At 40.6% G+C, this 25,601-nt stretch overlaps 4 protein-coding genes and 1 long non-coding RNA gene across 12 annotated transcripts in view; 1 reads left to right on the forward strand and 4 right to left on the reverse strand.

Moving 5' to 3' along the window:
* Window positions 1-617: 617 nt before the first annotated feature.
* LOC126865608 (uncharacterized) lies at window positions 618-6,906 on the reverse strand. 3 transcript variants are annotated; one of them, XM_050618348.1, is made up of 4 exons: window positions 6,732-6,906; window positions 1,456-1,592; window positions 891-1,119; window positions 618-795 (listed from the first exon to the last, which is right to left on the reverse strand). In XM_050618348.1, the coding sequence occupies exons 1-4, from the start codon at window positions 6,761-6,763 to the stop codon at window positions 744-746; spliced, it is 450 nt and encodes a 149-aa protein (XP_050474305.1). In that variant the 5' UTR covers window positions 6,764-6,906; the 3' UTR covers window positions 618-743. The 3 variants fall into 3 exon arrangements, with proteins under 3 accessions (XP_050474305.1, XP_050474304.1, XP_050474306.1); XM_050618347.1 differs by lacking the exon at window positions 6,732-6,906 and adding an exon at window positions 2,142-2,335; XM_050618349.1 differs by lacking the exon at window positions 6,732-6,906 and adding an exon at window positions 1,948-1,973.
* Window positions 2,329-6,709, forward strand: LOC126865616 (uncharacterized). Its single transcript, XR_007689603.1, has 4 exons — window positions 2,329-4,197; window positions 4,265-4,399; window positions 4,461-4,536; window positions 4,663-6,709. It is a non-coding gene; the product is annotated as an uncharacterized LOC126865616 (long non-coding RNA).
* A 152-nt stretch (window positions 6,907-7,058) lies between the features above and the next one.
* On the reverse strand, window positions 7,059-9,154 carry LOC126865829 (uncharacterized). The gene is made up of 3 exons (XM_050618725.1): window positions 8,038-9,154; window positions 7,718-7,937; window positions 7,059-7,684 (listed from the first exon to the last, which is right to left on the reverse strand). Exons 1-3 carry the CDS (start codon window positions 8,231-8,233, stop codon window positions 7,483-7,485), a joined length of 618 nt encoding a protein of 205 aa, XP_050474682.1. The 5' UTR covers window positions 8,234-9,154; the 3' UTR covers window positions 7,059-7,482.
* Window positions 9,155-11,243: 2,089 nt separating this feature from the next.
* Window positions 11,244-18,227, reverse strand: LOC126865590 (fibroin heavy chain-like). Of its 6 annotated transcripts, XM_050618308.1 has the most exons (6): window positions 18,033-18,225; window positions 17,456-17,722; window positions 16,132-16,542; window positions 14,297-15,517; window positions 13,565-14,161; window positions 11,244-13,195 (listed from the first exon to the last, which is right to left on the reverse strand). In XM_050618308.1, exons 1-6 carry the CDS (start codon window positions 18,100-18,102, stop codon window positions 12,972-12,974), a joined length of 2,790 nt encoding a protein of 929 aa, XP_050474265.1. In that variant the 5' UTR covers window positions 18,103-18,225; the 3' UTR covers window positions 11,244-12,971. The 6 variants fall into 6 exon arrangements, with proteins under 6 accessions (XP_050474265.1, XP_050474264.1, XP_050474263.1 ...); XM_050618307.1 differs by having other exon boundaries at window positions 13,565-15,514; XM_050618306.1 differs by having other exon boundaries at window positions 13,565-15,517.
* A 4,432-nt stretch (window positions 18,228-22,659) lies between these two features.
* LOC126865830 (hydrocephalus-inducing protein-like) overlaps window positions 22,660-25,601 on the reverse strand; it is a 29,831-nt gene continuing 26,889 nt past the window's right edge. The window contains exons 55-60 of the mRNA XM_050618726.1: window positions 25,120-25,500; window positions 24,836-25,051; window positions 24,317-24,613; window positions 23,993-24,253; window positions 23,779-23,924; window positions 22,660-23,649 (exon numbers count right to left, since the gene is read on the reverse strand). Of these exons, the coding sequence (XP_050474683.1) occupies window positions 23,451-23,649; window positions 23,779-23,924; window positions 23,993-24,253; window positions 24,317-24,613; window positions 24,836-25,051; window positions 25,120-25,500 (1,500 nt within the window). The 3' untranslated portion in view covers window positions 22,660-23,450. The remainder of the gene's footprint in view (window positions 23,650-23,778; window positions 23,925-23,992; window positions 24,254-24,316; window positions 24,614-24,835; window positions 25,052-25,119; window positions 25,501-25,601) is intronic.

A 25,601-nucleotide genomic window follows, 5' to 3' on the forward strand; every position in this document is an offset into this window, starting at 1 on the left:
CCGACGGAGAGTCGCTTAAGATTTTGGACGTGCGTGTCACGTGCCACGGGCCGCGTCACGTGACTCGCGGCGCGGTAGATCCGCGCGGTGCATCATTGCATGAAGATCGCGATGGCGGCTGCCTTTTGAGCACGGCCTGCCATATTTCAGTCCCAGCCGATTTTTCCAGCTCGCGGGACGTACACAGAATGCTTGACAATTCGCCGCAACGTATCAGCGGACGTATTGCGAACGTGGCATCGCGCGGTAGGGTGCATTCGAAACGACGCGACGCGTCCAACGATTCGAAAGTTTAAACGACACCGCACCGCCACCTTTCAGCTCGCACGTCAAGGAAACCGCTCTGTCCGTGCGACTTTCGCTTTGCACCTCGATCTTTCCAATCGAGGGCGCTCGTAATTGATCGCATTCACCGATCTTGAAACTTTCCGTACTAGATTTACGCTTGGCAAAAATCGTGACACAGAAAATTCCTTCGACTATGTGCTACGTTTGATCTCGTTTTAAATCGAGAAGTTGATCTCGATATTGAAATAACACGCTTTGCGAATGTAACGATTAATTAGAAATGAGATCGACCGGAATAGGTGGGACGTAAGAATATCGAGAGTCGCAGGTATTGCTGTGACACAGAAAATTTTTATTATTCTTTTTGTTACATGAGCCATGGTCCGAAAGTTGTCCGAAAAGTATGGTCGGAATGGGTATGTGAGGATCGTGCGGTTGTCCTCGGAATAGAAATTTCATCGTTTCCGAGAGTTCAGCAAGAATCCTGTGATGCCCATGTCCAGATACCTAAAATAAACACGTTTTTTTTTTTATTTCAACAATTAATTTATCCTGCAGTTATTAAAGAGAAAAGAAAGATCACGGTGCAGCGAACTCCTCACCTCTTCTGCAAATTTGAAATTTCACGTTTCGTTTGGGTTTTTTCCCAAGTAATTTGACTGCCGTCATTCGAAATGAACCTGGACGCGAGCACGGTGGATTTTTCTGGTGGACCCGTGGTTCCTGAAGGTATATTGGTCAACCTTTTACCTTGACGGCTTTCTTTGGATTTTCTTCTGACATTCAGATCCGACGAGACCACGATTTCGTCAAACGTCTGCCCAAAAACAGCTAAATGTACAAGAAAAAAAAAGGAAAAAATTGGAATTAGTTGAAAGAAAAATAAAAGTAAAATAAAAAAAATGAGAAAAATGAAATGAAAAATGAAAATAAGAAAAATGAAAGAAAAATAAAACCGATTGAGCAATAAAATATCGCGAATCGAATCAAGTAACTGCACGTGACGCTATGACAGTGCACAGTATCGATTTACGTTCTTGAAAACGAGTAGAAACTTAATCGTCGATGACAAACAGTTAAGGTTACACGATGCAATCCCGGTGTACAAATACATTAACGATTAGTTATCCGTTTCTTGGAAACGTTTTCATTGAAAGGTTTACTTACGTTTTTGATCAGATGTTTGTTGGGCGTGGACAATTACGCAAGTCAGAGTAAGCACCAGAAGGGACAGAAAATTTATCATTTTGCCGAGATGGATGTTTTGCTTCAATTTTTTGGAAGGTCCGAAATCTTGTCTAACGCTAGAAAAATAAAAGAGAAGATGTTACCAATAGTTATCAGAAAAGTTTCAATCGAAAGGAGCATCTAATCGAAGATCAATCTTTCGCCAGTTCTACCCTAATTTGTCAATATATTTCGCAATGCTTACAAATCCTCACTCGATCACAGAAGGAAAAATCTCTATGAAACAACGATCTCGAGAATCTTCCGGAGAACAAAATTGTTCGATGTCTGTCAAATTACAAACTACAGGTATCTATCGCGCGTCACTGGTGACGTAGGCAACGTCACCTGGCATTCTCTCTGCGATCGACACACATTCTCTTTCGCAACAGACCAAACTCCTACGTAACTAATCAAAATCACAGATCTCACCAACGATACATCAACCAAGCATCAAACCTATAAAAAACCGACCCAAAAAAAAAAAAAAAAGACAGCCAAGAATGAAACAACCGCACGGAAGAAACTTGCGTGTATTATACCACTACTATTTCTCAGTTCGAGGCAACGTGAATCAGCGAGGAAAGGAACAGAAATATTGCACGCGAACTTCTCAGTCGACTTACCGACAGCTCAAGCCAGAAGATACTTTCCGAGCCGACAACCGCACGAGAAATGCGAGCACAATGCCGCGGAAGGCTTGAAGAGAGCATCGCGAATTTGCTATAGTGCGTGGTGAATAGGAACAGACCGGGGGTAAGGGTCCAGAAGGAGGCGCCTCGCGGATCGTTCGCACACTGTACATCGTATGCACCGGACAGACCACTTTCTATTTCATTTTTTCCCCCCTTTTTCATGCGTTCGTCTCGCTCTCCTAAGGATCCGGCCTTCTTACCCGATCGACCGGGTGGACTGGTCTCGGGAACGGGCCCCTGCGTGTCCAGCAGCGGGCTAAACAATGCTTAACGACCAGAGAGACGGACCTTTAACGAGCCCCTTTAATGCGCCCAGGGTGTCACGAACCTCGCTGCTTTCGGCTACCGTGCAAACAAACGCGCTTCTAATCTCTCGTGTCGTTCGGCCCGCTTGCCTCCGAATCGGGATAATTTGCAGCGATTTTCCTTTCCTGGACGATGTAAATTAGGAATTTTTGAGAAACCTTGGATATCGCGTGCGTTTCCTTAGAACGGGCCAGGTAGAAATATCGTATTTTTGGAACGACGGTCGTTTGGCTTTCTTCGCATTATCGCGTTCCTTTTACAAAACAGTGAGTTTGCTTTACAAGGCTATTTCATTTTAGAATTCTTTGCCATGTGAAAAACGATAGTATAAGAATATTTATGTGTTTATTGTGATACCGATCGTAATACCGTATACTATTGGTAGAAAAAATGGTATCGAAGTATTTCTTGGATAAAAGTAAATGGGATTTCTTGGGATTATTAGACAAGAGTGTTTGAAGAGTTTCAGGGTCTCTTGCTTCGTCGAAAAATAATAGACTAGTTTTATTGTAGTTATTATGAGCTTAAAATATATCTCGAAGAAGTCGCGTATTTCGATGAAAGGATCGAAGGAAGGTTCGAGAGAAAGATCGAGGAATCACAAAGCAAAGGAGGTTGCTGCATTGCACCGAGTATTACGAGCCAATCGCAAGCGGTTACGGGTTCCGAGAATAAAAGCAGCGAGATTTGCTACGCGAATTCCAAATGAACGAGTACCAATGTTTTATTACCTGTGGCTTTTTATAGAGCAGACCGACCAGAATATATAATTCCCTCTCTTCGAATTTCTCTACGTTGGTTATCTCTATCTATAGAGACAAACAATAAAACAAATCTACATCGTGATGCGACCCTAACAGTAACTCGAAGATAGAGTATCCAAATCATACCCAAAAACCAAAAACTAAAGAGACACAAGAAATAATATTTCGCAAGGTTCCAATAACTTTTTCCGCTCGAATCATCTGTGAACGAATAAAATCAGAAACATCGGAGAAACAAGAAAGATAAAGAAGAATAAAGGGAAAACGAAAAGTCACGTTCGTTTCTTTTCCAGGGCTTTTTATTTTCAACGAAACAGGCTTTCGATGGAGAAAGTTCGAGGCGGATAGATAGCGTGTCCGTCGAACATCACGCGCGCGCGCGTGTGCACGATTCAGTCCCGGTCATTGCACGCCTCCCTACGGATCCCGATTTTTCGGTTTTCGTCCTTTTTTTTTTTACGGAGGCCCTCTTCCTCTTCTTTTCGTCTCCCTTTGTGCTGTTTAATCCTCAGCCCTCCGTCCCGCTGCTCCTTCGCTTCCTTGCACCGGCTGTCCTCGTCCCTCCGCCGCTTCGCCGCCGACGAAACTGCATCGCGATATTTTATTGGTTTTATTCGCGGGAACATCTGGCGCTCGGACAAAGGGAACTGGCCCTCAGGAAATCTTCAGGAACGGAGGGTGGTTCGTCCGTTTTCGTTAGCCTGGTCGGCTCTATTTACTTATACCTAGTGACGTAGAATGTTTGTAAACAATGGCTTGGATGCAGCCGTGGATCGCCGATCGACGCCATCGTGGATTAGGCTGCTCATCCTGTCCATTGAGGGTGGATATCTGAAGCGTCCAATGGTCGACTCGATACGTTTCTGGGGAAAGTACGAAGACGTTTTTGAATCATCGTGCGACGTTTCTGGTGAAAGGTTAAGAATAAAATTCATTGAAATCGTATTACTCTGAATTACGTTTGTTAAAAGAAAACGTTTATAGGTGGTGGAATGTTAACGACGCGGCGGAAAGATAGAGAGATTCTTGGAGAATCGGCTTGCAGGCTTAACGTTTGCTATGCGGAATAACAGGACTTTCACGATGGGCAATCTAGGATCTGCATTCTCCACTCTTAAGGTAATGTACTATAGGCGTGCGCGTACAGTGCCGAGCCACTTGTGACCTTTAACCCTTGCAGAATGACCCTTGAAAGGGAGACTCGAGACGATTTGCATACCAGGATTTATTGGCTACGTCGGAGCGCCGATGATAATGTAAGTAAGTACGTGTTCGCGTGATTGATACGATTTTAACAATTCATGACGCAGTTGTCGGCCGTGTAATCAATCCTCGTTACCACGATTCGTTTCGTTTGACGATCGTTTATTCGCATCTCGTAGGTGATCCGTTCGAATTTACCGAACCTCAGCGTTGTACCAGCTTTCTCCGTTTTGTAACATAACGTAGGATGGATCCTTACGAGACGAAGAGAAACAACTTGCAAGAGAGAATTCTCCTATCTATGAAAGGAAAAAGCGCAGCTACGAAGCGCGGTTCGCTACAGGTGGTTTCAAAAGATCGGTGGATCTCAGGTCGAAGAAGAACCATCGTGCCACGATCTATGCACACATCGGGGCAACTCGCAAACCACTTCCCTCTCCTTTTGCATCTGCTTGGACGCACGGAGCGTTCAGGAGAGCGGATTTAAAACGAAGTTCGCGAGTGTAGGCGCGTTTCGGAACGAAAACAGACCGGTTCGCCAGGGCAGAGAGAGGCGCAACTCCAGCTTGTGGACCAAGCGACCGGCCAGCATGGCGTCCCTTGGATCCCTTTAAAACGAGTTAATCCGTCTGCCTGGCCGTCTGCCGATCGCCTGAGAACCAAGAAGATTCATTTTCCCTTTGTCCATTCTTTTTCACACGTACCAAAAGGAGCTGCGGCTCAATGGGACAATGCAGCCAGCGCCGCGCGTTTTACGACGTTCCTTTTCGCACAGGTCCCACACACATTTGAATAATCAACGCGTAGGCACAAGACCGCTTTTGTCGAACCGGGAACTCGAAAGGGAAAGAGAGAGAGAGAGAATCAAGGAGAGGAAAGAGAAACGTCTCGAAGGCAGTCACGACAAAAGTGACACGCACGATACGAAATGATTGTGTTGCATATTCTCGAACTGGACCCCGAAACACGGACAGATGTTTCCCTTGCGTTCTCGTTTAGTTCGTCTCGAGATCATTTGTTCTGTCGCGCTACTAGAGCCAGAGGTGAAAAGACTACGCATCGCGATTACGTCAGACTTCCTTTCCTCCTTTTAATTCGCGCGAGTTCGTTAACCTTCGACTCGTGAACTCTTCCTCTTAGCCGCTTCTCGAGGGAATCTTCGTGGCCTTCTCTTTGCCCGTACGTCCCTTTCAAACGTTGCATCGCGAACCTGGCCCTTGGTTTTTTGCCAAGGGTGAACGTTCTTCGAAAGAAAGCAACTCTTTTACATCGTATAAAGAATCGTTTCTTTCACTTTTGTTTCTTTTGAGCAGACTCGACGAAATGCTCGGACAAATATTACCAGGATCCTGTGTGATCCTTCCCGCGAAGCCTTCAACAGAATACCAGAAAGAGTAACTTGAGAGAGGGAATCGATGTTCCTCGCCGCAGATGTTCATGCGTTTACGTAGACGGAGGGAAGTGTCTCGTAAAACCATGTAAATCTAATGGACGAAGTTCGTTAACCTGACACGCGTGAATTTATGGCCGGTTCTCGAGGGAACAAAAGTGCCTTGAGATCCTTCTGACGAACGAAACGCATGTCGCACGTATTTAGACGTTTTACGACTTCCTATCGTTGCACGTAGTTCATAACCGTGAACTTGGGAATTCCCTCGCAACGGGACATTCTTGATTTATTATTGTACTATTTTGTTTGTCTATGTCCCTTGCAATTTAAGGCGTTACGCCGGTTCACGATAAATCATTCACAACGTTAACCGCAAATCTCGAAAGCGACGTCGAACTGAAAATTCCACATTTTTAATCATTTTCCCAATACAGACCACGAAAATATCCTGTTACGCTTCTTATAACGGAGAAATAATTTTCCCAGAAATAACAATCGATTTCGAAAGCAACGACGACTTGAGAGAAACTGACGCTGACTTTGGATTATTTTACCAAAACAGACCACCGTTACACCGTTGAATCTCACAAAACTAGCTATCAATTTGCAAAACAACGTTGATAAAAGTTACCATTTGGTCCATTTGTCCAATACAAATCTCAGACTTCTTTTACATACTGTATGTTTCAAATCTATTATTCAAGACATTCACTGACAATCATCTAAGAACTCCCCACCGTTACACACAGCACCCATTTCTCGCTAACCACGCTCAATATTCACCACGTCGATGCAATTTCTCTCGCATAACGTAAATGGTACCGCGATTTATCTCTCTGGAGCTACCAATTAACTCACGTTCCCGCGAAATCACGTTCCTCAGGATCCATACAATAGGCTTTGGCTCGTGATTAGGTGTATTTAGCACGCGATCGAAGGAGAGAGAAGACAGGACTGGCGATTAGTCGACGGCGAGGATTCCACGCTCGTAAACAGAAGCGTACGCTCAGGCATCTGCGCCTGAAGGAATTACAGGAAGAACCGATTCACGTCAAACTGATTCGTCTCGACTGGTGTGCCGGTTGGCGATGATGATGCTCGTTGAGTTGCGTCGCGCGTGCTGCGGTTGCACGCGCGCGCGCGCGAAGTCAATTAATATTCTCGGTTATGGGACACGGGACGAAGCGTGTCGACTGGCGTGGTCGTTACACGTGTTATGTGTAGGAGGAACTCGGAAAAAGATTTTCTCCGTGTACGTGATCCGATGTACAGCGTTTTAAAGAAAGTAGCGTCGATGCGTTCAACATTGATGACGCACTTGCTGCGTCTTATATGTACTCGACTAAAATAAGAGTTGAATGGTTTTTAAAGAAATGTCACTATGGAAGTGGAATAGGAGAAGGTAAACTCTCGTTCGTAGAACGCGATGAACGATTGGCCGATTAGAATTTTGGATTTTTTAAATTTCTTGTACGAGTTGCACACGGAGAAGGCGAGAACGATAGAGAGTAAAATTTTAAAAAATTTTGCGACAACGTGTGAATTGTTGACTGTTGTAAGTGTTAAGCGAAGCTCCATGCCGAAGACAAACAATTACCTTGGACGTCTTTTAAAACTTTTGGCCAGAAGAAGATTCAGCGACGCTGAAAGATGCGGAATACGGTCCGAAGTTGAAGCTGGCGCTTTGTGCGTTCGAGTGACTTTGTCCCCCGGTGGGTCCATTTGCGTTGATGGATCCTGCGGAAGCTGTGGCGAAAGACCCTGATGCACCACTCTGTGTTGGATATGATGGATAAACAGGTGGCACGTATCTAAAATAACGAAGAAATTAATATTTCATATATGATCTAAGTATATCTAAGACAAAAAAAGAAACGAATAATCGTTGACATAAAGCGTACCCTGGATATTGTCCACAAGGATAATCTCTACAGCCTGCTGGTTTGTGATGATGCTTGTAGTGATGTTTAAAGCTACGTTCTCCTTCTTCGAAATCCAAGTCAGAGTCTGAGTAATCTCCGTTCAAAAATCCGAACTGCGGCGATCGTTGTTCCCTCTTGTTATCTGCGGTAAAGTAAACCCATATAATCTAAATAAAACACCAAAACTGTGCCAAAGCGCACCTAAGAAAACAAGTTTCTTCTTTCGAAGGTAAGTAACTGACCAGAAACTGTGGATATCGCCTCTTCCTGTTGCACAGGGCTCAAAGATTCTGGATTCTGGAGCACTTTTGCTGGTTTTGCGAGACACGTCTGGCACATTACCGCGCACAGCACGAACAGCGAGACGATGCGTGTGGTCATTTCGATGAGGTTCAACCGTTCAGACGTTTGACGTGGAAAGAACCGAACGATAATCATAGGAAGTTGTTGGTGCACGGCGCTTTTATACGTGAGACCCTTCACTGCCGAAATTCAAGGAAGATATCCACAGTTCCGTAATTTCCGGAGATTACCGACGGCGCGGCGCATTTGTCATTGGCTCCTAATGAGTGGACGGCCTTATGGTACAAGGACAGCCAAAGTGAACTATAAGAAAGTGCCAGCCACGACTAAGGACGCTAATCAGCAGCCTAAGTCGGCAGCTTCGGGGCATTACGTGGCACGAAAGACGAGAGAAAGAAATAAACGAGATAGATAGATAGATAGATAGATAGAGAGAGAGAGAGAGAGAGAGAGAGGAATTTGCAATTGTGGTAGATAATATTGAAAGAGTAGACGACATAAGTCAATGCTTTCATAAGATCATTTTTTATTCAGTGCCGTTTGGGAACTTTCGATATTAAATCTGTCGCTTAGATAATTAATCGTTCGTCACTTTCAAGGTTTCAGCTTTAGACGTTTTACTCAGAAAACGGAAATTATTTTTGCTGCGATAATTTTGTTCCGTGTGGATATACATTGTCGTTCATAACTATCCGGATACTTAACTCAAGCGTTTACATAATTATGTTCTTTTATTGATAATAATTAATATTAATGATTGTTTCCATGGATATTTATTAACCGTGTTTAGATAATTGCGTCAGATACAAAATCCGAGGCCAAAATTCGGTGAAGGAGTTTTATTTGAGATAGATTTTATATATTTGCAATAACTTGAAAGTGTAGGAAGAGATAATGTAAGGAATCAACTTAAAGGTGGGGAGAATTGAAGAGAGAGCGAGAACTTCAGATGTTAGTAAATATATAATTTATTGTTTAATTATAAAATATAAGTATTCCATTATTAATAGGATTAATTAGAAATGCAATTAATTAAAGATATTATTAATAATATGATTAAATTATATAATAATACTATTTTAGAAATGCAATTAATTAAAGATATTAATAATATGATTAAATTATATAATAATACTATATTAGAAATGCAATTAATTAAAAATATAATTAATAATATAATGAAATTATATAATAATACTATATCAGAAATGCAATTAATTAAATTATATAATAATACTATATCAGAAATGCAATTAATTAAAAATATAATTAATAATATAATTAAGTTATATAATAATACTATATTAGAAATTATATAACCATATTAATTATAAAATATTCTAAGTATATATCCTAATTGATTTACATCGAAAAACAATTAAGAGTAGTAGTATCAGTCTTCTATCTCTCCATATTATGGCAGTCTCTGAATAACCTTTGTATAGGATTTACCAACAACTTCTTCAGAGAGCTGCTCAGTACTTATTCTACGTAACCGCTTCATTTTCCCAATCTGATTACAATTAATTTATCAGGAGAATGTAACAAATTGTTACATGCAAAAGATATTACTTAAATTAAAGGTCTAGGCGATCTATAATATATTAGAGTCTATGTTCGATTCTGCGGATCTATGCCAATGTAGATGATGGATATAGGTAGATAGCCGAAAATGCTCTCGACTTTGATCGGATAGTGTTTTCATGTTTAAGCTGGAAGAAGTTTACAGTGAGCGATTGGGACATCGATAATGTCGATAAAATATCGTTGAGAAAGAGATACGAGTAAATAGAAGAGAGCAAAACTTACTTGTTAATCTTTTTCTTGATATTCTAACAGATGGTGTGCTTCCTCTTCATTTTAGATTATCTTAGTAGATTTAGTCTATTATTCCAATTATTTATTCGTTTCTTTAAAAGGTATATGTACACATATATATTAATTTCAAGAAACATGTTCACCATGGAACGATAGTACCGCACCTCCTCAGAACTGTGCACAAATTTAGGACGTTCGTTTTCCGTCAAAGGTGGTTTTTTTGGTGGGCGAAAGATAATCATCGTCGCGACAAAGATTAAAATTAGTAGCAAACCGAAGAACTTCATTCTTGAAAATCTGTCGTCAAACTGAGAGCATCGACATTTCGGGGCTCCTCTTTTAAGGGCTGTAGTTGTCGGCCGCCTAACGGGAATCCTTGACTTCATCACAACCCCCGTACCTATCCTAAAATTTTAGGAAAATGGTTACAAGTAATAGAAGAGAGATAACAGACGTATTAGCAATAATAGGACAATAGGAGCGATCCCATAGGAAATTCTTGCTTACTAAAATTTCAAAGGAATTGTCATAAATCAGAGATATTCGGTTTGGAAACTCCATTGTGACCCTCTCAGTCCCATTTTCCTTTCAGATAAGAACAAGGCTTTTAATATTTGTATAAAATTTTTAACGCAGAATCGAAAGAGAAAATCGCGCATATCGGTGATAATTCATTCTTGTCTTCCTGGAATTAAAAAAATGTTAAAAGTAAAAGTAAAGATGACATGGACAATGAAATTCCCAGTATTTTATAATCGAACTAAAGTGGTTTTTAATCTTGAAGATCGCTTGGTTTGTGCCATTGTCGCGGTTGTAGATTTCATGTAGAGATTACACAAATTATGGCTAAGCGACACGATGGACATGTGGCAATATTATAGAAAATAAAAAAATGACTGAGCCTCTAATAATAATCCTTTACAAATACCGTTCAATGCCACTGTCTGTTTCGAACTGACCGTACAAATAATCGTATTTACACGCCCGAACAAATAATCCTATTTACAGGGCCATCGACATTTCTTTTTAAAAGAGAAATTTCCTCGTCCTTTGTGCGTTCAGTAAAATTATCGTGTACGTAAATTTTTTTTTTTTATTTATTTATTAAAATTACAATCAATTCTCGCGTTGAGAAGTGTACGTTAATAAGATTGTATTTAATGAGGCTCGTTCTAGGTAAAAGTATTCAACAAATTTGACTGTCGAAGGCGTATAATTAAAAAGAAATTAATATAACGGTAGAATTCGTAATTCCATTGTTGCTAAAATGTTTATGCATTAGTAGCTTCGTAATGAATTAAGTTTATCGGAAAGATGTCGATTGATAAAAAAAAAGAGTCGTATTATTTATTAAATTCTCATAACTTATAAAACAATAACATATTGCATAACAGAATAAAGCAAAGACGTAGAATTGACGTTTGCAACTGTGTGATAACACATGATAATAAATGGGAATTTTGCGGAGACGCAAAAATAAATGATACCCGATACAAAAGCGATTGTCAGTAATTACGTATAAATTACAAGATTTGCATGTACGGATACCAACAAGAAGAGACAAGTGTATATTCCGATGTATCATTATATTCCTTATTTTGTCGTTTCGACGTTTTTATACAGTTCCATTCGTCCGCTTCCTCTAAATCTCTTATGCAGTATAAAATATACATTTAAATATAAATAATATGGCATCAAGAAACATTGAATAAAATTTAAATTTAAAGTAAAAGATTCGTGTTAAGGCATTCGAATACAAATTTAAATGTAAAATACCAAATTCGAATTGAAGGTAAAAAGTTGGAATACGAGTTAAGGAATTCGAATTCGAATCCGAGTTACAGAAACGCATTTTTAGAAATGTACAGAAAATTCTGTTTATTCTTTGTTATCCTATGGCATGCAGATTTGAAAATTGAACAAATTTGTAGTTGTCTAGAAACTCATCGATCATAGGATGAAGAAACAAACAAAAGATATTAATCGATGCTCACGACCTATGTGTATTTTATCGAATATTCAATGTATTTCATATTTCATGTTATATATTTGAATATTCGATAAATGCTTTTGTTCGCTAGAATTCGTAGGAAATCATACTGCCATTCGTCTTGCATATAAATTAATATAAAAATTTCTTTTTATTATCGATAGTCATGTTTAGAACGCTACAACGTAAATTTGATATTCGTGACAATATCGCATACGTACAAATACAGACAGACAAAACGCTATCTGTGCTTACAGGCAACCACGACTTACAATGAAAATAGTTTCTCACGATACACAAGTAACACCAACGTATAGTATATTTAATGACATATATTTTCGCAGAGATAACGTTCTATCTGTTTTAGATACCTATTATAACGTTAAAAGGAAGCTAATCTTATACTGATAAATAGAGTACAATTAGAGTATTATCCACATATACGAGAAGATTAAAAAAGGATAGGAGGAAGACACTCTGAAAAGTTTCTAAACCAGCTGTTATTACAGTTCGATAGGATGATCAAATCAATGAACACAAGCGTAATATCCGATATTAACGTTAACGGAAAGGATATCGAGAGTTCGATGAAACAGAGTACGCTCTCTATGCTTCGTGCATTGGCAAGAACGGTATCACAAATGACAATAAATTTGGTTTTAAACGTTCAACTCGACGAACACCGATGGAACTCTATTCATCCCGATTCGCCGGTAAGATCGAAGCGCAATAAAACTCGTTGCATAACACACCACGAACAAAATGCAAAACAATTACAATTTCTGTTCAATCTCGCTTACAATAGTACGATCTTGCGATTTTAATCGCGGTGTATCAACGTTCGACGCATCGAATATCGACGTTGATCGTTGTATCTTTAACTCTCGACTTATTGGCGTGTTTCAGGTCCTACACGCTATTATTAATCGCATGTTCACGAATCAGAAGAGTATCCTAAAACCTTCAGAGTGATGACACGGGTTATGGCATCCAATTTCTCCATGGCTAAATAGCTTGAGCAAGCAGTAATTAACGATTAACGATTTGATTCGGACGTTTGGACGATTAGTTGCTGAAGATGAGCATGCTGTGTGTGTCTACGTTGGCGGAAGCGGAGCTAGAGGCGGAACTGCCGCCGGATCCCGACGAAGCTTTGCTCGACGCCTGTGCATTTGCGCTGGCTCCTCCATTTCCACTTCCAAAAGCGGTCGACTTGGCGGACGAACTGCTGTTGGCAGAACCTCCATTGGCGAACGAGTTCGAGTTTGCACTGGAAACTGCGTTTGAGCCTGAAGAAGGGAGATGTAATCATTTAATTAGGACCAAACCTGATTCGATTGCCTTGACCATAGATGATGCGGTCGCTTCGGCACTGGCGGACATGCCTATGAAAGCAACAGTAAATGACGAATGAGTTAAGAAGCATGTAAGCAGAGAAAGTGAGAGGAAGGAGTTGTGTAAATTTCTTGTTCCTTGGAAAATAAAGGTAAGCATGTTTTTTAGGTGTGAATTGCAATTGATTTCTTGTCAACGTTATAATTGAAATGTTCTTCAATTAAATAAGAAAATAAGGATAAATGTTAAGATAAATATCGATTGCAGTTCAAATTTTATGAAGCAGGAAAGACAATGAGACAAATTTCACTAAATGTACATACCCCCGTGAGCCCCTGAATCGCCATAACCACCAGCAGCACCTCCAGCAGTGGCGGAAGCCTCAGCCTTTGCACTGGCACTAGCGGAAGCTCCTCCAAATCCACCGGCTCCAGATCCACCGAATCCACTTCCAGCGCCTTTGATTGGGCTTCCAAAGCCACCGACTCCACTTGATCCAGTACTTCCAGCATTTGCTGTAGCGTCAGCTTTAGCACTTGCTCCAGCATTTGCACCAGCGTTTGCACCAGCGTTTCCAGCAGCGCCATTACCAAAGGCAGATCCAGGGGTTCCATAGATAGGAGCACCTTTGCTTGGAGCACCAGAACCACCGATTCCACTTCCTGATCCAAGTGCTCCTGCATTTGCTCCAGCATTTGCTCCAGCATTTGCTCCAGCATTTGCACCAGCGTTTCCAGCAGCGCCATTACCAAAGGCAGATCCAGGCGTTTCATAAATAGGAGCACTTTTGCTTGGAGCACCATAACCACCGATTCCACTTCCAGATCCAAGTGCTCCTGCGTTTGCTCCAGCATTTGCACCGGCGTTTCCAGCAGCGCCATTACCAAAGGCAGATCCAGGCGTTCCATAAATAGGGGCACCTTTGGTTGGAGCACCATATCCATCGATTCCACTTCCAGATCCAAGTGCTCCTGCATTTGCTCCAGCATTTGCACCGGCGCCTCCAGCAGCGCCATTACCAAAGGCAGATCCAGGCGTTCCGTAAATAGGGGCACCTTTGGTTGGAGCACCATATCCACCGATTCCACTTCCAGATCCAGGTGCTCCTGCATTTGCTCCAGCATTTGCACCGGCAGTTCCAGCAGCGCCATTACCAAAAGCGGATCCAGGTGCTCCATAAATAGGGGCACCTTGGTTTGGAGTACCACCATAACCACCATTTCCACTGCCTGATGCACCAGCACCAGTACCAGCATTAGCTCCAGCGTCAGCTTTGCTTACTCCACTGGATCCAGGACCGTAAGTTGGTGCAGAGGGTCCATAGATAGGAGCATCCTTCGTAGGAATACCGTAGTTACCATTGCCTGGTCCAGAATTTCCAAATGCACTGCCCGATCCACTTGGTACAGTTTCGTAATTTATTTGTGGACTGGCAGGTATGACTATAGGAGCCTCTTTAATCGGTTGACCGTATGCTCCACCAATTCCAGCTGCGTTTGCGCCAGCATTGGCATTAGCAAGGGCCCCGGCATTCGCTCCTGATCCTGTAGTCGGTCCGTAGCCTCCTGGTGCACTGCCCTGACTGGGATATGGTGCTTTAATTCCCTGTGTATTTCCAGTTGTTGCTCCACTATTATCAGATACGTAATGTCCAAGTTCATGTGGACCTCCAGCTTCCTTAGCTCCAGAGTTAAGGAAGGGATTTTGTGCACCGAATTGTCCTTGAGACCCTCCAACTGCGCCAGCATTTGCTGCAGCGTTTGCACCGGCGTTTGCGTTAGCATTGGCGCCTGCATTTGCAAGTCCTTGACCTTGACCACTCAGGAATGGATTGTACGCTCCAATGGGTTTTTGTGCATTGTTTGGATAATAGTTTCCACCCTGAGCTGGCGCTGATGCTACTGGATATGCGTTTCCATTGGCGACGGCGCCTGCATTAGCATTAGCCGCTGCGTTGGCGTTTCCTTGAGAAGATCCACTTAAGAAAGGATTGTTCGCCCCGATAGAAGTGGTTGGAGCACTTCCTGGATAGTATCCCGATCCTTGAACAGGGCCTGATGATCCAGGGTAACCACCGTTGAGGCCAGTACCAGCACTGGCGATCGCTTTTGCATTAGCGTTTGCGTTTGCAAAACCATTAGCATTTGCGTTTGCAACGGCATTAGCGTTTGCAATGGCATTAGCGTTTGCGTTGGCGTTGGATCCTCCATAGCCGGTCGGATAGTCAGGTTGGAAGCCGGTTGGTTGGTTGTAGTTACTCTTTCCAAATCCGCCTGCTGGAAAAAGGTAACAATAAGTAAAAAGGAAGAAAAAATTAGTTGATCTTTCATCGCGAGGACAATTTACAGTACGTGCTACATAATAGAAGTGATACATAGATGTATATTACAATCGTGTTTTTATATCTTTACAAGATATCAGTTGTAGATCAGTATAAAACAGGAAACATTGAGAAGTAATGAAATTAATACAAATTTTAAATTCACGGTCATCCCAGGCTGCAACAAATCCTCGTGTTAAATGTTAATCATAGTAAGACACAAAAGAAACGAAACATCAGCTTCCTGTTGATTAATAACAATTCACACAAACTTTACGTTAGTACTTATCGATCTGAAGTATGTGCAAAGAAGAAATTCTCTTGAACTCCAGAATAAAGTACAGGTGCGTCAGTGCAGTGCATCAGTGCAGTGCATTATCGTGTCAATTTACACACCGCTCATCGATCACTCTCAGCGGAAGTACAGTCAGTTAAATCAACAGTGCGACACAAAGTGATTACAATCGACACTCCTCTTCAACGCGAAACTGTGTGTTCTTTAACCGCATGCATGCCACATCAGCTGTAAATCAACTGTACACCGTCCAATTTCCGTCCGAACGAGCTCACCTTGGCCATGCTGCGGCGACTCCTCGAGTACGATCACGACGGTTTCGGGTTCTGGACCAGGTTCGAGATCAGGTCGGGGATACATCGGTCTACCGTATACCGGTTCCTTCATCACTACCACTGGAATCAGTGTGTCCCCATTGTTGGGAGGAGGATGAGGAATCTGTGGAGGCTGTCGAGCTGGAGACATCGGATGTACGATCACTTGTGGACGCCCATGATGATGATGATGACGATGATGATGATACATCGGAGGAGGATATGCAGGAGGTGCATAGACTGGAGGAAGTGCGTGAATCCCTCGATTGTATCCCTCGAAACGGTATGGAGAACCGATTAATGTTTCAGGAGGTCGTCTTTGAGGAATGACGAGAGCTTCACTGGCAGAGGCCGCGTTGCTTTGAACATTTCCTGGAGAATAGTAACCAACCGGTGATTCTCTGCCTCGGTTCGATTTCGAATTGGCATTTACACCTGCATTGTTCTGGGTGGTTTCTGGAGAATAGTAACCCCTCGATGATCCTGTACCGCCGATATAATTTGATTTCGCATTTGCATCTGCAATTGCACCAGCGTTACTCTGAAGACCTCCAGGAGAATAGTAACCGCCAGGAGGTCTTGTTCCGCTAATAGAATTTGCCTTTGCATCTGCACTCGCAATCGCGTCTGCATTAGTTTGAAAAGTTCCAGGGGTGTAATATCCACTGAGTGCTCCCCGGCCGTTATTCCAAGTACTTTTAGCATTCGCATTCGTGTTGGCAGCCGTATCGATTGGAGCGTATTGAGGGGAATAATAGCTGGTCGCTGATGCATCGCTATTAGAGACGGCATTGGCATTCGAATTCGCGTTGGCGTTCGCGTTCGAGTTTACACCTCCGTTTGTATTAAAGTTCGCATTAGCATTTGCACCGGCGCTCGCAACGGCGTTCGCGCCAGAATTACTGCCGTGATTCGCGTTCGTAATCGGTTGAAAACCGGAACTACCGTATTCTTGATATTCTGTTGGAACGTAGTCGTTGCCAGCGGCGTTAGAATTATAATCTGGAGAACCGATGTAACCTATGTTCAAAGAAAATTCAACGCTTTTTACGCGATCGAAGAAATTGCTTGGCGCGACGTAACAGGAAACAGCGATTTGCTTCTTGTTTACTCTGACATAAGAAAATCCTCCGATTACGAAACGTTCACGAGAAGATGTTCGATAATCACGTTGAAGAACGTGTTTCGTATTTAGATCTATTTGCACACTTTCGCAGATTATTTTCATATTGAACATTCTCGATCAGTCAGGTATTCCGTTTGAATATTCTCTTGTATTAAATACCTTGAGCGTTAGCAGTTGCACTGGCGTCGGCCTTCGCAGAGGCTCCCCCAAGGGCCTGAGAATTCGCGTTGGCAGCGGAGTTCGCAACACCATTGCCTTGGGCCGTTGCCGAAGAGATGGCTACAGTGCGCGAAATTGAAAGTGGTCCTAAATCCAAGTGGTGATTGCTGCCGAACGAATGGCTCGAAGATTTAGGTTCCTTGTGAAACAGACCCAGTGGATCTAACAGCGTGCCTTTGTGGTTCTTTAGCGCATCCAGGAGCACACCTATAAAGCAAGATTGGTATTTGTGTTTTAAAAAAATGATCTATGGAAGATATCTTAATAATTAGACATAGTAATTAAATTAGATATTAACAAAGGTTTTTTTTTTCGAAATTCCGAGAAAAAAGAAACTGCAAATAAAATCAGAAGACTCAAAGGGCAAAAATAATTGCATCTAAAATAATTAGTGTCCTTCTATTCGTTTCCTAAAATACTCTTTCGTATCGTAACACAGTTAATTTTTGCATCGCCTCTTCACCACCCTCGACACTTATCCGGAAATACTCGAGTTCTAAATAAGACAAAAACTCACCAGGTCTCGCGGACGAGCTGCCTAGGTATAAGAGTACCAGCACCGGCACAAAACACTTAAGAGATCGCATGTTTCTCGCACTCTGTGAAGAAGATACACGAATCCACCAACTTAATCTTGCCCACCGCTATCGCTGCTTCGAATCGATAATCGCCGTGGTCGAAGAGTCAAGAACGACTGAAGCTGTTGAACGAGACAACAACTTATATACGAAGCATCGGTGGATTTTACGTTGGTCAATAATTGACCGTCGGTCACTGTTGCTCATTGGTCTCCTGTATTCTATTCCTTTCCCCCATACGGACTGATACTTTCAACTGGAAACTTCTTCGATAATGTCCATAGACTTTCCGAAAACGATCCTGATCTTCTAGGAATCGATAGCAGGGAAGCACCGACCGATAATAATTTTATAGTCAAACGACGAAACTTTCACTGGTTAGCAGCGGCTAACACTGTCAAGGTTAAACCGCTTCGTCGAACTGTTTCTCGTTTTTCCATGCTCGGGTATTTTTTCTGTTTATTTTACAAATCACAATTCGGTTTTCCAAATGAACGAAAGTTGGAAATCTGTCGAGTTACCTGGTATTATCTGAACCAAAGACAGCACAAAGGGAAATCCTGGTGATTTCAAAGATACAGAAACGTATCAGCATTGATCACAAAATTATTTGAAAAAGAGGATATTTCGATAGAGGAGAGGTCGGGGTCAATAGGTAAAAGGACGAAGCGTTATTTCTGGGACAGATATTAGAAATTAATTCATACATATTGAAAATATTGTTGGAAATTTTAGCACGATACCTTGGATAATAATTTCAGACAGTGAATATGTAAATAAATATATGCGAATAAGTTTTGTATTCCGTAAAATATTGCGTGGCTAGTTATAATTAAAAATAAACCTTGCAAGGAAACATTTCTCGAAAAATAAATTAGTCGTTAAATTGATCGTTTCCAAAGTTGATTATAAATGTCATGGTATTCCAAGCCGATATACAGCAGGGAATCACATTTCAATGTACTACGAGTATTTGTACTGTTTATCTGTGGACGATGGGCACAAACTTGGAGATTGTCTGACATTATAATATTGTTATATAACGGGTGACAGATATGACAAAAAAATGATGGACACCGATGGAAAAACATTACTTAATAATCTGCAGTTAAGAGAACCATGACAATTCCATCGATGTATTAACGAAGCAATTAATAACTATGAGTAAGGCACAGTGCGTAGGAGAAGATAGTAAAATCGTGGAAGAATCGGAGAAAGAAGGATACGCGATCTTATAAAGATCCGGCATCGAAGGCGTTTTATAAAGAAATCTCATTAGCAACATTTATCTGACACGAGCTACCGTAGAAGTCAGATTTTCAGAATTATCATCAAGAAATGGATTGGTGTTTCTGAGAATGGAACCTGAAAACCTGGAAAGTTAGTTGGAAATATCAGTGGAATGTTGTTGGATGCCGCGCGGCACTTATTTATTTCTCTTTGTACTTATCGGTATTAGATAATTGGAATTTTATGATCGGTAAACGACGCGCGCGTAAATGATGGTTGACGTAATGACATTAGCATACAGGAAAATTCTGATAGCGGTATCTCTTCGTGAGAAGCGCTGAGAAAATATTTGAAAATAATATATGTATATATGAAATCTTCTTCTCATCATGTGTAAATATTCCCTTATGCAAATATCAGATAAAAAGATTTATGACGATCGATCTTAAAATATAGATATACGGTCGATGTTAAAATATGGATAAAGTCGATGTTAAAATAAAGAACGCCATAAAATCACAAGGGGAAATCCAGTGATACAAACAAATTCCCATCGATTAGTAATCTCCACTCTCTGCTGTTTGTCGGACGCGACAGTAATCTCTTGACCCAATGAATTCTGATATTAGGTCAAGGGATATGTCGCGTGGAGTTACCAAAGAAAAAATTATTGATACGTATTTCTCTGAAATGAATTAAAAATGTTCAGTGTCCGGTATCTCCTGTGTTGTTGGTCGTTTTTTCTTTTTTTCTGGCAACTAGTTTTTGTCCCTCTTTTTCATTCTCAAACCCGAAATGCCATTGACGTAAGCACTTGTTTTAAAGACAAGGATACATGTCGACTACAGCTATCCTACGTAGAGATCCTTTTGCGAAAGAAAGTTAAAGTTACGCTTGCGACATTCGAACTCTTTCGCAAAGGTTTTTGTTCTCGTCCGAACAAGAATTTATCATCATCTTATGCGAGCCTCTAATACATACTTTTTCGATTTAATCATCGGTAGATCGACACATTTATGATCGTTTTATATATTGTGCTCGATTGTAGGTTTCCGAGTAGTTTTACAATTTCTATTTGAGACTCTTAGAAACTGGTATCTCCAAGGTCAGGTTCAACGACTGCTAACCCATTGGGTATATTATGCGAATATTTATGGAGAATACAAAAAAAAAAACATTGATCGTGTCCACTTAACGACCAATTCGTCTTCAAAAAAAAAAAAGAAAAAAAATAAAATATCAATGTCGTCGTTTGCTTTGGATTCCAAGCATAGGTATAGAGAATTTTAAAGCTAACAGATGATCATTTTAAATCTTTGAAATCGTCTCGATACTTGGAAGGAACAGAAATAGCGATTGTAAAAGGAGTAAGAAGACACAAACGTGTCTCTGCGATTATGTAAATTAGGAATAAAAACCGGTTGATACTATAAATGAAGGGCGCAAGATAAACCTTCGGGATAACCCGTCCGTTCTATAATTTAAACTGCACAAGATGTCCCTCGAAGATACATCGTTGATATACACTATTTCTGTGTGTAGCTCGATTTTCAGGAGAAAGGTCACAGCCAGATTCCTTTTGTTAAAGGAACTGTGAAAACAATAATTTTCATGCTGGAGTTTGAAAAAAACAAAAGGTAGATTATCTTTGAGCGATAAATTATTCTTTTTTAACAATGAACATCAACGCCTATCGTATTATTATCTGCAGTTAAATCTATCGACGTCTAACGAGAAAATATAGAGATACGAAATACTTTTTCCAGTGATTTATTTCTCTGAAAGAACAATCGTGCCTTTAATTTGGTTGCTGGAGAATCTTTCATTATAAATTCAACGACTTGTCCGCAATGAGATCTTTATCTATCTGTACATGAAGAAAGCGATCCTGTTATTTAACGTTCATGCGGAATTAAAAATTAAGCGGGATGATAAGCCAATAGCCTTGCGTTTATATTGCGCATTTACGACACAACTGTAACAACTATAATAAGAAAAATCGCGATTAGTAAGTTACATTGCTTACGAAAATATATGATGACAAATAGATTTCTCGAAATATTTTCACGGATTCTAATACAGCCGTATGATTTTTCATTGAATATTCCGAGGTTTCCACCTACGTCATGGTAATGACGACTCGAGACGGACACGTACCGGAAGCAGCGTGATTTAATAAACAGTTCGCTACAAACATTGTTCCGATCATACACCTTGAACCACTAGTTAGAAATTCCAGAATCTCGTGAGGGGACTTCTAATTAGATTCAAGTTGGAAATCCCATTCTCTGAATCACACTGGGCAAATATATAAAAAATATTTCGATTTCCATGTTTACAATTTATTTATCACGCCTACGATTTGCCGACATTTCGCTATATTTTATACTATAACTAGCTGTACCTTTTATCTTCTTTGAATACTATACATTTTTGTAGGATTGTTCCATAATTTCCTGCGATTTCTATTTCGAATTTAAATCTAATTAAAACTGCTTGTTACATATCAATTTCTATTTAAATAATATTTATTTTCCTCTTCGATATTAAAATATATAATTTTACGTCGACGGTAGAATATTACCATCCGATAAAATGCCACAACAAAAATCCCAATTCAAAAATTATTAATCGCTGAAACCGTCGAGTAATTGTGAAGAAAGTTGAAGTTTATACATTTATTTTGCAAAAGCCGAACGAATTTATTGACTAACCTATCAATCTTCCCTTCAGTCTGCGTCCTTTGACCAGAACTTAGGAGGACTTCGTATAGATCTGTTCCAGAACTCGATATCTGGACTACACGGAACGCCAAAGGCAAACGCGCGAGGATATTTATCTGAATATATGCATGAAGTCGTGTGAACGTTCGATGAGTTTCGTACGATATCAAAATTCGAGTAGGCAATTCTCGACGACAAGAGAGAAGCGATTTGCTGCGTAGAATTCAAGTTCTTTGGGTCAAGTGCCCCGAGAATCAAGCGAAACGAGCACGCGTTGCTGATACGGAACTCGCATTCTTACGAAACCAGACCGCGAAACATTTCATTCACTCGCTTCGCCTTGATGACTCACTCGCTGAGCGAATCGTGTTACACGCGCGACAAAATTCGATGGCTGCCAAGAAAAACCCAATGCGCCAATGCCATGCTTACGTGACGATCACGCACGCGTTAGACTGTTCCCACATGGAGATCGAACGAGATAGTCGATTTGCATAAGCGTTCTTTTCTTTCTGTGAGCATTCGTTGTTAGCGGACAGAGGAGGGCAGTGGGAAATTTTCGGAAGATAAGTGAAAGAAATGTACGATAATTTGAAAATTTGATAATGAAATTGTCGTTGAATTTGTTTACAGAATATTTATAAAGATGTCTATTTCAGTGAATGATGAAAAATTTGGGCTGTGGATATTTATAGTACAAACGCATATTTCCATGAGTATGACTAAAAAATATGGAGCCTAAACAGCAGTTTGTTTCATTTATCAAATATTGTGACGTGTACTCGACTTTGACGTGCATATATTTTTATTAATATTTTTTGAATATTCCATCCATGAAAATAATATTTTTGTATTAAAGTGTGAGATAAGAATGAAGACACGTAAAGCGTGAAATATCTAATTTTTCTAGAAGTTAAAAACATTAGAATGTTTGAATCTATTTAATCGTAAATAATTCTCGAACTTATAGCCCCTTTAGGACTGTGACCCGGTTTACAATGGCTTAATCCTTGCGTCATACTGTAAGGCGTCATTAAATATCACGCGACTATTTCTTTCGCGTCAACTTAAAAATAGAATTTGCATAAACGGTAGCTCAAAAGTGAAACATTCGTTTGTATTTCATTCAAAAACTGCTCTTAAGTAATACACCCAATTTATATGAGAAAAAGCATGATCAGTGCAATACGCAATTAGCTTTCCGGTAATGGGATAGTTTTCTTCTTTAAAGTCCTCTTCTTCTAACTCATTTTCCCGGATACCCACTTTAACGTCGATACTCTGGTAAAATGTATTATTTTGAATAAAAAAGATAAAATTTAAATATTGGAACAGGTATGAAAATAGAAAGGATAAGATAAAATTTTAATTTGTTAGCTTTCGGATTAAAGGTTCGAGACGATTTTAGTTAAAAATCACCTGTTTAGAATTTAATGTGGTTGACGCAGTGCCCACTGTGAAGATTTCGGCAACATCGACGATAAAATCAAAGGTCTTTGCTTCTCTGAAGACATTTTTGAAAGATATAAAAGCTGGAGAGCTTCGAGTGATCACGTAAGGACCCATAGGCTTTGGCAAGGAGCAAGAACCGATCAAAGGGAAGCTTAAAGACAAAGGAGCTGTTAATCGTTACATTAAAACATCGAATTACCAGTTTCACTTCTATTAACATTTCAAGCGAACAATCATGTACGTGTGTGAAAAAGAATATCAGTAGGAATTATGCTTTTACATAAATTCTCCGGCAGTGTCTGAAGATGCTATCAACGTGGCAGTGGCATTTTCAACATCGTACGGCTCGTAAATTACGTCGATTATACCCTCGCTTAGTTCATTCACTTGAATATTTTTCGGACACGCGAAACACTCACTATCTACCTAAAAAAGTAATAAAGAAAGAAGCACGTGAGGCTAGATGGACTGTATTTTCCAACGTATCAGATTGCTATAATATCACGCACGTGTATCAAAAATATGGCATTCTCGCGAGTGAAATTTTTCACAGGAAGCGAGAACGCGTAATTGCTTCCTAAAGCCGCATTGACACGCGTGGTTTTCTCTGGAGGAGCGGGACTGGCCTTCAATCGCAATTCGTATGGAAATCGGCCCAGCTTGTCGGAATCAACATTTAACATGACATCGTCGGTGATGAATGGCATCGTTGGATGATATATTATAGTAATATACTCCTGCAATTTTCCACATTTCAACGTTCCAAGTATTTAAAGGAAGAAGAATAAAACGACGCTAGATTAACGAGGATTACACACGTGCGATAGTGGTTGCACGATCTTTGACACTTTGGTAACAGTGACAAATGGATGAAGACACTCTGCTGTAAATTTGATCGTTTCACGTTCGAGGGGATTCTCCAGTTTCAAAGGGTAACAAATCTGGGATCGGGCAGGGGTTGCCAACTTGATCGATTCGATCACTTCCGGTTCTGTTACTTCGTACTCTATCTCGTAGAATTGATATTCTTTCTCCACGTTGGTGAACGTTACCTGCATCGAGCAAAAATAAACATCGAGCGTCGAGAGAGAAGGATACATCTCTATTTTTACGTTCTATTAGAAATGTTACGTACTTTGAAATAAAAGTTCCATTTCTCGTAGCAATAAAACACTGCCCGGTAATCTCGCTGACTGTTCGGTGGAACGTCGATTCTTTCGTTACCTACGAAGCTATATAGAGGAATCTGTCCACGAAGAATGAAAAACGGTAAGAGATTTATGTTCGAAGAGCTTTGAAACAGAGCACACGATATCAACACTATAAAAATCAATCACCTGTGATTGCGCGTTATCGTTTGTTAACAATTCGATCTTACATTGGAATCGCTGTTGCGTATTTAACCAGTTGTGAACAGGCAACAGTTCGGTATACCTTGTTTTCGCGGGGAATTGACGGCTTATCTTCTCCGTAACTCGAGGTGGCAAGCTTCTGCCACGAAGAAAATATAACAAATATAAGTTTTCGTCCTGGGATTTCAGCATCAGCGTTCCCTGCACGAATAAAAAGAAGAGAGAAACAGCTTCGAATATAAATTTCCATTTTGAACTTTGATTTATATCGGTTGACTTTCTACCATATGCAAAGTGTTTTCAGAGTTCATGACCAGCGGTGAATATGTCACAACACAAAGAGCAAATTGTTGCGAAGGAACTTGCAACGTTTCGTCGGCGGAGAAGTAATCTCCGGTTACTTCAACCTTCAACTTCCAGGTATGGGTGGAATCGTTCGTTATAACCGCGGATCGAGTTTGCTTTTCTCGTACCAAACACTCGAACGCGATCGTTTCGATCGGATCAGGTAGTTTGCAGCACGCTCCGCTAATTTTAACCCTCAAAGATTGGTACTTCTCAATCTCCATTACTGCCTGCAAAAAAGATATCGAAAGTAGTAAGGAAAAATAGTAAAAAGAAAAAATTAGGAAATATACATGTATCGAGAACTCGTCGAAAATCATAATTCGGCGTTAATCTCGTTACGAAAATAGATTAAAGATTGTAAGTAGGCTGTTAAAAATAATCAGCGGTCGAAGCCCCAATTACT

The sequence above is a fragment of the Bombus huntii genome, chromosome 5 (genome assembly GCF_024542735.1).
Source record: "Bombus huntii isolate Logan2020A chromosome 5, iyBomHunt1.1, whole genome shotgun sequence".
Classification (NCBI taxonomy): domain Eukaryota; kingdom Metazoa; phylum Arthropoda; class Insecta; order Hymenoptera; family Apidae; genus Bombus; species Bombus huntii.

Bases quoted from the DNA above. Each gene is read 5' to 3' on its own strand.
- LOC126865829 (XM_050618725.1), bottom strand. From the start codon at position 8,233: ATGATTATCGTTCGGTTCTTTCCACGTCAAACGTCTGAACGGTTGAAC. The intron at 7,938-8,037 runs GTCAGTTACTTA...ACTTTACCGCAG, and splicing joins GGCGATATCCACAGTTTCTG to ATAACAAGAGGGAACAACGA. The intron at 7,685-7,717 runs ATATATGAAATA...TCGTTATTTTAG, and splicing joins GTCTTAGATATACTTAGATC to ATACGTGCCACCTGTTTATC.
- LOC126865590 (XM_050618306.1), bottom strand. From the start codon at position 18,102: ATGCGATCTCTTAAGTGTTTTGTGCCGGTGCTGGTACTCTTATACCTA. The intron at 17,723-18,032 runs GTGAGTTTTTGT...CTTGCTTTATAG, and splicing joins CAGCTCGTCCGCGAGACCTG to GTGTGCTCCTGGATGCGCTA. The intron at 16,543-17,455 runs GTATTTAATACA...ACTATTCTCCAG, and splicing joins TGCAACTGCTAACGCTCAAG to GAAATGTTCAAAGCAACGCG.
- LOC126865608 (XM_050618347.1), bottom strand. From the start codon at position 2,320: ATGTACAGTGTGCGAACGATCCGCGAGGCGCCTCCTTCTGGACCCTTA. The intron at 1,593-2,141 runs GTAAGTCGACTG...TTATTTTTCTAG, and splicing joins TCTTCTGGCTTGAGCTGTCG to CGTTAGACAAGATTTCGGAC. The intron at 1,120-1,455 runs GTAAGTAAACCT...TTGTACATTTAG, and splicing joins ACAAACATCTGATCAAAAAC to CTGTTTTTGGGCAGACGTTT.